The sequence below is a fragment of the Danio aesculapii genome, chromosome 5 (genome assembly GCF_903798145.1).
Source record: "Danio aesculapii chromosome 5, fDanAes4.1, whole genome shotgun sequence".
In the NCBI taxonomy this organism is placed as follows: Eukaryota; Metazoa; Chordata; class Actinopteri; order Cypriniformes; family Danionidae; genus Danio; species Danio aesculapii.
In genome coordinates this window covers 30,779,178-30,792,243 of record NC_079439.1, presented here as the reverse complement: position 1 = coordinate 30,792,243, position 13,066 = coordinate 30,779,178, and the positions used below count along the sequence as shown (strand labels likewise).

At 34.6% G+C, this 13,066-nt stretch overlaps 1 protein-coding gene across 1 annotated transcript in view; it reads left to right on the top strand.

Annotated features, from left to right (window-relative positions):
* Positions 1 to 2,016: 2,016 nt before the first annotated feature.
* cacna1ba (calcium channel, voltage-dependent, N type, alpha 1B subunit, a) overlaps positions 2,017 to 13,066 on the top strand; it is a 206,702-nt gene continuing 195,652 nt past the window's right edge. Inside the window, exons 1-3 of the mRNA XM_056457880.1 lie at positions 2,017 to 2,820; positions 5,860 to 5,965; positions 8,675 to 8,814. Coding sequence (XP_056313855.1) covers positions 2,555 to 2,820; positions 5,860 to 5,965; positions 8,675 to 8,814 — 512 coding nt within the window. The 5' untranslated portion in view covers positions 2,017 to 2,554. The remainder of the gene's footprint in view (positions 2,821 to 5,859; positions 5,966 to 8,674; positions 8,815 to 13,066) is intronic.

Sequence of the window (13,066 nt, the reverse complement as noted above, 5' to 3'; positions counted from 1 at the left end):
TTAGACACAATTTCTGTCAAATTTGTATCATTTCTAAACATAATAGTTTTAATAACTGATTTCTTTTATCTTTGCCATGATGACAGTTCATCATATTTTACTAGTTATTATGCAAAATACTAGTATTCATTTAAATGCTTAATTAGGTTAACTTGTCAAGTTAAGTTTATTAGGCAAGCCATTGCATAAGGATGGTTTGCTCTGTAGCTGATTAAAAAAATATTGCTTAAGAGGATTAATAATATTGACCTTTTATTATGGCTGAAATAAAACAAATAAGACGGGTGGAATCACAGTAGGGCGAATAATTTTGATTTCAGCTGTATGTACAGGCTTGGAAACAAAATTAAGTGATGTGTAAAGTGATTTATTTCTCTGGATTTACTAGGTTTATGAGGTAAGGGTTTGAGCAAAATATAATTATTAGAATATTAGAAATTTAGAATAAAACAATGTCATTGGAGCTCTGTTTTTTTTTCTCAAAATGACTAATTGTGATCTATTGTGATGGAAAAATTATGGTTATTCGTCTAATTATTGCTTTCCTAGTTAATGGTATTGTGTTTTCTAAAAATCAAAGTTAATATGCAGGACAAGATGATATTTTGATTATCTGTCATTTTGAGCAGTAAATGTTTTATTTTAAATTTAGAATAAGTATTGTCATCTGTTATATTTTTAGTTTCACTCAAAACAATAAATCATAAATCCAGAATTTGTTTTTATCATAGCTATGCATACAATCATACTGTATTGGCTATTATATAGCAACTGTATACACGCATCTTTGTATACAGTAGCTAAATATTAGCCAAAACAGTATGTTTATACTGTATTTTTTACTTTAATATGTATTTTGTATATGCATACATTAGATTAGATGCATACATTATTTAGCATTAGAAATTGATGCTAAATATTAAATCAATGCAAACAGTTGTCTTCTGTAAAATATTTCTACTTTAATTGCATTTTTTTATTTTTAGAATTAATGAAAGAATCTCAAAAAATTAAAGCGGTGCAAGAATAGGCTTTTTATTGCGTTTTTTATTGAGATTTAAAAAGGATTAGGACTACACAAATCTTACCGGTAACACTGAACATCGCAGGTAGGCTGTATGCAAAAATAACGCAGTGTTATGATATTCTGAAATAAAATTAAAAAGTTCCCAAAACAACAGCTGTTTGTCGCTACGTCAATATTTACGTCAGCAGTCGTCAACACCGATTTTCACTGAACTTTGCCCAGTTAACTTTCTCCCCGGACCATAATTTTTTAGCAAGTCTGTAGGTAACTTAATTCGAATAGACTTAACAGGTTTTCTACAAGTAGCTACCACGTAAACGACAGTCTTGAACACCACCTCAACCATTAGAGACAGGCACTGCTAACAAATAAGTCTCTTTAAGGCGGCCTGTTCATTTTATTAAGTAGAAAAAACCTGAAAAAATCTTCGCGCAAAGCAAAACGCAGACCTTAATTTACTCAAATCAAAACCTCCATTTTAAAATCTCATTAGAAATTCCCAGGAGACTTCATAGCAGAGAAACGTTAATTTTTTTCCGGGTTTTACAACCACACACCACACAGCTCTATTAAAGTTTTATTTTAGATGTGAGGGAAAGTCTGAAGACCCCTCGAAAGGCGTCGTATGCGAGATGATGTCCTGATTTACCCCACCCTGTTCAAATAAAAAATGTGTGTTTGTTTTGTTTGTCGACAGCTGTGTGAAATGATTGCAGACGCACCAATCCCTCACAACATGTGCTGTATTCTCACTAACTTGCTCTGAAGTGCACAGCCGAGGCCGAGCGCGCGCTGCTGGGGTCTGCAAGGGAACATGCTGTATTTTCCCCTCTTGCCCCAGTGCCATGGATACTGTAGCGGTACAGGTGGAGCCTCTGACAGGCTGCTTCACAGTCACGTGATCTGATTTAGAAGAAGCAGCGGCTGCAGAAATTGGTTAAAATTTCATCGCCAGACTACCGTCTAGCAAAAAGGCTGTTGATATCGTTTGCGCCTGTTAATTTAAACAATATAAACAGGAGGACGACGAACCGCGCGCGTAATCATCAGTCAGAGATCCAAGACCCGTGGAAAAAACATCGAAGCATCTGTAGGAGCGTCGCGCGCAGGGAAGCAGGATCTTACAATCTATGTGCTCGACTCCATTCAGTCGCAACACAGTTTACACAGGCACCTTCATTGACTGGACTTACTCTGGACATGGCTAGTTATCTGAATCCTTGGAGAGAGGCTGGAGAATGATCCTTCGCGACTCGCTTTTTGATGGATTGTGCAACGTGGAGCGATAAACTTTAATCGGTGTCGGCTCATACCAGAGATGCGTTTAGATGTGCTCTGAATGGCAGGCGTACTTTAAGCAACTCTCTGCGTGTGCATGTGGCGGCTGAAGCAGCTCTCCTGGACGCCAGAGCTGGACTGATGAGACGAACTCGTGGCTGGGACTACACCGCGCGTTGTGATGCTTCTTCTTTACTCTTTGTCTGATGTCAATTTGGATTTCTGTAGTCAAATCTGCGCGTTTCTAGAATGGCTCGCTTCGAAGACGATCTCCCGACCCGGTATGGAGGCGGTGGCGGCTCTCCAGCGGGGCCAGGCAGAGGGGCCACCCGGCAACCAGGCCCCCCGGGCGGACCGAGAGTGTACAAGCAAACAATGGCCCAAAGAGCCAGGACAATGGCTATATACAACCCGATACCGGTCAAACAGAACTGCCTTACGGTCAACCGGTCCCTGTTCATCTTCAGCGAAGATAATATCATTCGGAAATATGCAAAGAAAATAACAGAGTGGCCATATCCTTTACGCAAACCACAAGCACTTGTAAGGGGGGCAAAAAATAGTCTGACGTGACTGTAAACAGAGCAATGTCAGCTTTCAAGCTAGTTAAGATTGCAAAAGTTTGACGCAAACGGAGGGGTTTTGTTTATTCAGCAAACATAAGCAATTGTGTTAATGCTGAATCTGTTACAGTCACTCTTTAAATGACATCCAGCATGCAGGGTGTTGTCTCGCAGACGGAGCAAATATTATTGCAAGAGGAATCACTCGTTTTTTGATGAATATTCGTGTTTTGCTTGGATTGGGATATATAATGTTCGTCTCGTGACGTAAAATAGCCATTTGGAGATTTGATTGTGTTTTGTCCCTTTCCCTTTCAGTCACTGCGGTATTGATTCTTTTCAGCGAGGAAACGAGCCTCTCTGTCGCTCATGGCAACCGAAACAGCTCTTGCATTAGGCTGCCTAAATTGCTGTGCAGTCTCCGGAGACTTGCCCACGGGAATACCAGTCATAAAGTAACTGAGATAGTCTGGACGGTGTAATATCAGAGCGTTCTCAGCTTATATCGCAGGATACTGTCAGAAAGCAATAAAGTTAATAGTCTGAGCTATTTAAGCGGAACAGGTTAGTGCTTTAAAGTTATGGGCGCTAATATCATTCCAGAGGCCATACCAGCGGTGCTCAAATTTTGGATTGTTTCAAATCTTAATGGCTTCGCTGAACGGAGTAAACGGAGTATTTCCCTTTCACGTGGAAACGTTTCAGGGCTGCTCCAGTCGCTCTCCGTGGTGCTGAAACGCCTACGTCCAGGGAAATGCGGAAGTAATGGAAGACTATTGAGCGACTCAACATAAAACGCCCAGTTTTGCCACAAGTGAATTGAGCTTAGAAAGACCATTTCGATTATGTTTACTTAGCATTAAACGAACAAACAATGCACCATCTGATCTGAAAACGTTCTGATTTTTTTTTTCAAATATGTAGGCATGGACCAGTATAAGAGGCCGACGGTTATGATAACCTTTGATAAAAATATCACGGTTTGACGCTTTTGCGATTACTGCTCTAAAATATATTCTTTTTAAAGGTCTCTGTAAAAATCAAAAACTTATTATCCCCTTTGAACACAATATATTTTATTTTGAGAAACATTTAAATTATTTTGCAACAGTAAACATGTCAGGCTTAATAATTCAAATTAATTATTGACTTTACTGCTGAAGATAATGCTGTCCTAAAAATAAATAAATACATAAATAAATAAATAAATAATCTTACATATATCATAGGAACAGTATAGCAGAACATTTTGGCGGTTTTAAAACCTTGACTTTTCCAAACCGCGGTATACCTTGAAAACAGTTATTGTCCCATGTCTTTCATTTAGGCAAAAATGTGATTATTAACACTTGCTGTCCAATTAGGTTTTATAATTTCTTATATTAAAAATACTGTAATAATAAAAATAATATATGCTGTTAATTTACTCACTCGGAGGCCGTGCAAGACATACGTGACCTTTTTTTTCTTCAGTTTGTTCTTTTTTCCCCATCTTAGTTGAACACAAAGATTTTAGCTGTGAAATTGGCACTGGTGCGACTTTAGTAAATCAAATATAATTGTTTGAAAACATTGACAGAGACATTTTTGAATATTTTTAAAGCACTGTAAAATGCTTGCACAAAAAACAACAACACAGAAACAGTTTTGCTTTTTTGGTCGAAAACGTAATTTGTTTCATGGCAAGGTTGACATTTGCATGGAATAGCTCACATATGTTTCTGATGATACATTTAAGGTCTTTTATATTAACGGAACAGTATGTACAACTTTATTGCCCTTTATCCATAGCCTCAGCACATGCTATAAATATTGAGCGCTTTAACGAAAGAGTACGTTTTTTGTTCCACTTCATAAGACCTCAGTGTATCAGCAGGAGACATGATAGGCTATTTATTTAGTTTTACCTTTTGTATGTTTTTTAAAAAGGTGAACTGTGTTTATTGAGTCACCAAAGACCACAGTTTCAGCTAAAAATCATCTTCTAGTGCTACTACTTCTAATAATATTAAAAAAACCTTAAACACATTACTTAAATGACCCAAGCATGAGTAAATCAACAGGAAATGTTACTTTTTGGTTGTACCATCTATTGAAGCCTATCAAATACTGAATAAATATGTCAGTTCTTGGCGGTTCATTCCACTGTGGTGACCCCTGATAAATAAGGGACAAAGCTGAAGGAAAATGTATGAATAAAACAGTTCTTATTTATGTGATTTTAAACTCCCCACACAAACAAGCAATGAATAGTTTCAAACAAATCATTGCTGATGGCTGCTTTTTGAAATACAAGACACAATGGGTTTCACAACTTCACCTTTTAACTTCACATGTGAAATCAACCCATTTCTGATAAAACTAAAAACTTGAAACCAGTTTGAACCATAATGGAGGGTAAAATACTACTGTTCTCAAATGTAAATGAGTATATATTGAACATACATCTAAAATGCTTCCTTATTTCTAAAACTATCAGGCAAGCTAAAAAGAAAGATTATTATTTATGTGTTTGTTTATTTTGGCCTGTCCCAGTTCTCAAATTTCACTTCAATTTAAAGCTCCAAGGGAGTATAATTAACCAAATTCCCTATTACATGGATGTTGTCTTGATGTGCAGACTGCAATGAGTCTACTAGTCTGACGCAGATGTGTTTAGAGGAGTGCCACGGGAAATAATTATCCTCCTTGCTACTAACCAGCAGTGACGCAGGTCACACAGCTCTTGACTGAGACATAAGATACCTGAGAGAAAGTCAGACCGGTTTTATCAGTTATTTTCCTTAATAAAAAAGTGATAGTGGAGTTTTAGCGCATTGTAGATATTAGTCAGAAGAATCAGTGAATCTCATGCATGCATCTTTAAGAGAATTTTAGCTCTTAATTAAAGTTTTTTTGTGTAACTTCTAAAATGGCTTGATGATTGTGTTATTGCTGTGATTTAATTCTGTCTTTTTTGTATCTCATGGGTTCTTTCCTTAACGACATCACTCCATTTGAGTACATGATTCTCGCCACCATCATTGCAAACTGCATTGTGTTGGGCTTAGAACAGCATTTACCAGCTTTAGACAAGACACCCATGTCAAAACGGCTGGTGAGTTGAACTTTTTCTCCTTAAAGACTTGCACTTTTACATGTAATTCTTCTTTAAGATGGTGATGTGATAGACTTAAAGTCTTTACAATAGCAGGCATTTTATAAAGTTACTAGATCACATATTATCTACTTATTTCTTTTAGAACTGTATTATGTATCTACTGAGTGCTTTTTGGAAAGACTTTTTTTTTGTCAGCTAATCAGTTGGTATGTTGTTAAACAGCAGTACAATTCATTGATCCCAATGTACTATTAATATCCTGTTTTGTTTTAATAAGTAAAAAATACGGTAACTGAGAGAGCTTAACATGCTGCAATTTAATAAAACACATTTTGTAACACAATTACTAAGAAAGGCAGCAAATTTGAGAAAAGATCTTCATCTGTTTGACAACACACATGCTGCAAATCCTCACAACTCAAACACACTTTTAATAAAACACGCTGCATTATTTCACAACGCAAACAAATTTCGAAAGCACCTACAATTTCTCACAACACTTTCAAATAGCACGGAACACAACAGAAATGTTTCAAGGGGACCCTATAACATGACTGACCCAGCTATTTAGATTATGGTTATTTAAGCTAATAAAATGCAAAAGACATGGGAATCGGGATATTAAAAACAAACAAACAAAAAACTCACCTTTTAAAGATCACCTACAACTTCACTGAGCAATGGTCACGACTCAGCATTTCTATTGTGTTCCGTTGTTTTTGCAAGTGTTGTGAGAAAATGCAGTGAGTTTTCGTAATTTGTTAGTGTTGTGTGAAAATGCAGTGCATTTTTTAATGTGTATGCACTGTGAGGATTTGCAGCATGTGTGCTGTCAAACGAATGAAGATCTTTTCTAAATTTGCTGGTGTTTAATTTGTAATTGCATGTGTTTACTTAATTTGCAGCATATTAAGCTCTCTCGGCCACCGTATAATAATGAAATAAAAGGTCTATTGTTTATTAAAACCACATTTTCATCAGCACTATTAAAAATAAATCAGATTTCTTATTCAGATGCAGTTTCAGAATTTCATTTTTTCAGTTTGAGTTTTTATTAATATTATTATAATTATTATTTTTACGATTTAACATTTCACCAGCTACAATAGGATTTTAATGAATTAAAAAACGTGTACATTTATTAGGAACTCAGTTATACATAAGTTATTGCCTTTAAAATTGTATTGAAATTAGAAAATTGTGTAACTGTTCCTTAAAAATGATTAAATATTTTACTATTAATTAATACTTTAATCTGTTTTAATAGACCTGAATTTTTGTTTTTTTTTTGTTAACCAAAACTTTTATTTTGAAGGGATGTTTTAAAGACATTTGTGACATGATGGTAGTTTTTTATGAAGCAGTAAAGTGTTAAATGAACAATCAGAGCATGAATCTTAAAATTATATTTAAATGCCCTCATAAAATGATTCATCAGACGCTGAAAACACAATCATCATGTGTAGTAAACAAAATTACTATCCACTCTTACAGAACACACAGAAAGCTTTGAATTCATATTTAAATAATCTGTTTAAGGCATAGGTCTCAAACTAGATTCCTGGAGGGCCGCAGCTCTGCACAGTTTTGCTCCAACCCTAATCAAACACAGCTGGTCCAACTAATCAAGATGTTCAAGACTACTAGAGACTATTGAGCAGGTGTGAGTTGGAGCTGGTTGGAACCAAACTCTGCAGAGCTGCGGCCCTCCAGGAATTAGGTTTGAGACCCCTGGTTTAAGGTTTGTTATTCACAGACAGTAATCCATATTGTGATTTAATAAGGTGTACAGACCAGTTTTTGCAAATTCTAACACATTCCATGATATAAATTCATTTTTTTGTGTGACTAATTTCTCGATTCGCATTGATGAAAATGACAGAGCCGTACTTTTACTCATTTAAACTTCATACCTTTTTTTTCCTTAAAAAAATCTGTCCATTTTAGTCATTTTTGCCTTTATTATGACAAAACAGTATGTTCACAGGCATCAAATTTTGAGAGAGAGGGTGGGATGGGATCAGGAAAGGTCTGCGACTTGGCTATCGCCGCCAACATATTTTCTTTTTAAGTTGTAGTTATTACTATAGATCAACATTTTGTACCTCTTACCTTTACGTCATTCATTTAGCAGACACTTCGATTTTTAGCAAGCTCCTATCCATCAGTAGTGGATCCTTAACTGCCCTCCTGCATTGATCCACTGATCCGTGTTGAAGCTTGACATTTGATTGACATTTCAATGTATATAATAAAACAGATTCATGATCTTATGAGTGAATTGTACTCAAAAAACTCTTTAGTTACTATTCTGTGTTGTTCTGTATCATACAATTCTTCATGTTGGATTTTACAACCAAACATGAGCTCTTAAGTATTATGCATTGTTTTTTTTAAAGCTCATTGCTTGCTTTTACTTGTTTTTACTCAGAGTATTGCAGACTGCAGTTTTAGGTGTTTATGAATTAATTGGTATTTGTTTGAATACACTGAGCTGCTTTCATAGTCCTTATTTAGTCTCCTAGTGGAATCTGTTGTATTTTATTGTATTGTGCTGCTATAATAGAAGAACAGTTTAATGAAAGCTGTGAAACATTCAGTGTGGTTGCCAATGAGAGATTTACATTTCTCTTCCTACTTGATTTTCATTGTTCACTTGAATCTAGTCTCATTTTACACTAATAATTTCTCTCCATATCTCCGTAGGATGACACTGAGCCCTACTTCATCGGAATATTTTGCTTTGAGGCTGGGATCAAGATCATCGCTCTAGGTTTTGCTTTTCATAAAGGCTCCTACCTCCGCAATGGCTGGAATGTTATGGATTTTGTTGTCGTGTTGACGGGGTAAGTTTTGGTAAAGTTTAAAGCATTACTCAACGATTGACTGCTGAAACTTAAACTAATAGTTAGTGGTAAATATCCACCTTTGTTCTTTTGAGTTCACCGTGTTTTTTACAGCACATTATTTTCTCATTGTATTTCATACACTAATATTTTAACATGTCCGTAATATTTCACTGGAAGGTTTGTTGTGTTGCTTGTGAAAGGGATAGTTCCACCATAAATAAAAATTTACTCATTGAATACCCTTAAGTGGTTCCAAACCTTTATAAGTTACTTTTTTTTCCTGTTGAGCACAAAAGAAGATATTTTGAAGAATGTTGTAAACCGGTAACCATTAACATCAATAGTTTAAATATTTACTATTAAATAAAATAATTTACTATTATATTTACTAAATAAAAATTTACTATTATGGAAAATATTTGTTAATAGTTTTTAGCATTCTTCAGAATAATTTCTTTTGTGTACAACTCAAACAGGTGTATAACAAGCAAAGGGTGAGTAAATGATAGCCAACTTGTTCTTTAGTGAACTATCCCTTTAATACTGGGTGACTGAACTGAGGAGAGTAATGCCTTCACTGTTTACAAGTCAGTGGCGTAACTTTGCTTTGAAAAGTGCTGGTGGTCACTAGGATGTAGTATCAAATCGATCATGACAGAAACATTCAGTGATGCTTTCAAATTTTCCGTGATGTCAGAATATGAAGTGTTGTTATTGTTTCAACACTTTCCTGTAGAGTGACAGGAAAAAATGTGATTTCAAAGCAAAAGACAAATGTAATGTATATGACACAGGAAGTTGAGTTCACTCTACTTGTAAACTTAGCAAGAGAAATGAGCACAGATGTGCCACACAGTGACAGCGTTTGATCAGAACAGTGATATAATAATAAACCAGTAGAACACTGGCATTCATGATTATTTAAAAAATCCAACACAGGCTTGCTGGAAATTCAGCCTACATTTTTTGAAACCACAAAAATATGCTTAAACATATGTGAAACATATGTTGCAGAACAACGCCAACAACTTTTGTTCCTTTGCACATTAATGATATCGACAGTGGCATATTATTAAAGAGTAAAGGATTATATTTGTTATATTTGATTATATTACGAATACCACAAAGCACCCCAACATTGTCTATTATTTGCAATCAAATACATTAGCCTCACTATACGGACAACTTTTCTGGCATGATCAGTTTGCTCAGTAGCTCACTTTGTACAGTAAAGCATAGTTTCACGAAAGAGATAAAAGCATTGTAAAATCAAGGTAAAGCTAAGTGATTGCATTGCACTTTATTCTCTTACGGCTACTTTTGAAAACACTGTTGGTTGGGTTTATGGAGGGGTTTATTCAATTCAGTTTAATTCCTGTTTATTTCTATAGCACTTTTACAATGTAGATTGTGTCAAAGCAGCTTAACATAGAAGCTCTAGTAAATTGAAACTGTCAGTCCAGTTTTCAGATTTGAAGTTCAGTTTTCAGTTCAGTGTGGTTTAAATTTCACTCCTGAAAGTCCAAACACTGAAGAGCAAATCCATCGATGTGCAGCTCCTCAAGTCCTGAACCATGCAAGCCAAGCAAGGTTTAGATCAGTGTCTCCCTAAGTGATGTGTATGACAAGCCCCACTCTCTCATGGACATGTTCAATAAGGACATGTCTCTGTATCCTAAGCAACGTTGATTAGATTTGCAAATTTGTAGACAATGGCCTTTTAATGATTTGTCATCCTAAATGTCCAATGAAATGTACCCAGAGCAATGTATCTTACATTTTGCCTAAATGTAGGCTGAGGCGCATATGCACAATGAACTTGGGCTGTATTAACACATCACTGTTTAAACTGTTTTAAACAACCCAGGCTCATTAGAAATATGCTTCCTGGGCTACATTTTTGTCAAACAAGAAATATGTCGACTATTTTTTTCTTGAATATCTGAAATAAGTTACTGGGGGCACTTTTTCCTCATACTTGTCATTTCTCATAAATCCACCAGAGGCCGCTGTAAATATTTCTGATCACGTGAGAGAAGCCAGTTGGCTTGTCGTTGTGCATAATACATTAGCTTGAAATTGACTGATCCACCCCCTTCCCTAAACCCAACCGATAGTGTTTTCAAAACTACTAAACTAGAAGAGAAAAGAAATTGTGGCCACATGCTTTGACCACAGCATCGCAATGCTCTTTGTTTTGGGTTTCATTTTACCTGGTTTCTTGAGCAGTCTCACTTTTCTTATGGACTTGAATCCCGGTCCACTAACGCTTTGCCTCCCAAGTGTGGCACTGTTCATGGTAAGCTACTGAGCAATCCAGTCATGTTGGAAAAGCCATCTATATGGAGGTAAGCAGTAAGCAGTACCACCCCATAGCATTCATTTTACATACAAAACGCAGCCATTATGTACCCTGAACCACAATTTTTCTCGGTTCTCAAAAATGTATTCATGGGCACATTTTTCCAATGAGTCTGTGTCAGTTTTAGCAGGGGCATAATAAGCCATTGCTTGTACAGTATATGTTATTATGAAGATTATACTTTTCCTTTAAAGCATCCATTTTGTAAGTTAATTCAGTTATTACTAGAAAAACGGGGTGGGGCAGTATCAACCATGGCAAAAAAAGTGGAGGGGACATGTCCTATCCATACCATATACACGTCTGACAGACGTGGCACCCATAATTCACACAAAGCATCGTGGCATTGGAAAACAGTGGACAAAACATGATCTGTCACTTAAAAACCGAAAACAGCCAATTGTTTTGTCGTTTTAATGTTATTGTTGACAACAGTCTCAGTACACCTGAGTGGAGAAGCAAATTGGTGTGTTTGGCCCCGGCGCCGACAGTGAAGCAGAGGTCCTGTACATAGATAAATGATGTTTGTGAGTCTGGCATGCAGTAGATGCAGAGGTCTTCATATGGCACTCTGGCCTTTGCTTCAGTAGTGCTGCTGGCTGGTGCTTTAGAGGTGTAATGGAGTGGAGAGAGAAAGAGCTACTTTATCTCCAGTAAGGCGTACAGAGGGACATTTAGATCATTCATAGTATCAAGTCCTGCTGTAGATAAGTGTTATTGTTTGAATTGTATTTGCCTACAAATATTGCTGGATTAGTTTTTGAAGTGCTCCTGAAATGGATTTGTATTGTTAGTAGATTTTTTTTAATGTTCAATGCTAAGATTTGACTTTGTTCATTTAGGTGTTTTCTGAACTTGTATTGTTTTTGCTGTATATATATGTGGATATGTATGTATGTACGTATGTATGTATGTATGTATGTGTGTGTATATATATATGTATATATGTGTGTATATATATATATATATATATATATATATATATATATATATATATATATATATATATATATATATATATGTATATATATGTATATGTGTATATGTATATGTATATGTGTGTGTATATATATATATATATATATATATATATATATATATATATATATATATATATATATATATATATATATATATATATTTATGTATATGTGTATATATATATATATATTTATGTATATGTGTATATGTATATGTGTATATATATATATATATATATATATATATATATATATATATATATATATATATATATATATATATGTATGTGTGTGTGTGTGTGTGTGTAGATATATATATGTGTATGTGTATATATATTTCATGTATGTATGAATGAATGATTAAAAAAATAAATTAATTTATAATATGAAAACAAACAAACATGTAATCCTAAATAAAAAAAAATAAATAAATAAATAAAAATAGAAAAAAAAATCTGTAAAAGGAACTCATCGAGACTAATTTAAACTTTGTAGATTGTACACAGGAATAAAAAGATATAATATCTCTGTGTATGTTTTCCAACCTACATTGTTTTAGTTTCACTGAGTAATTTTACTCTGTAGTTTCACTCAGTATTTTGGGAATTTTAGTTTTTATTAAACAACATAATGTTTTTTATAAAATTATGAAAATTTAAATTATGCATTTTATAAAATATGTACTAATTTGTTTGTGTTTTTGTAAATTTTAACATTTTTTTTAACAGTTTTATGTTTTTGCATTTAATTTATTTTGCTTTTAGTTATTTTTTAAAAGAAATGTGATATATTCATTCAGGAGGAGCTTCTGACAGCTGGGATTTATAGTCAAAATCTGAAGTGTGTTACTTGTTTTTGCTTAAAATTATGATAATGAATTGTGTTTGCAGTGTAGTGCAATATATAA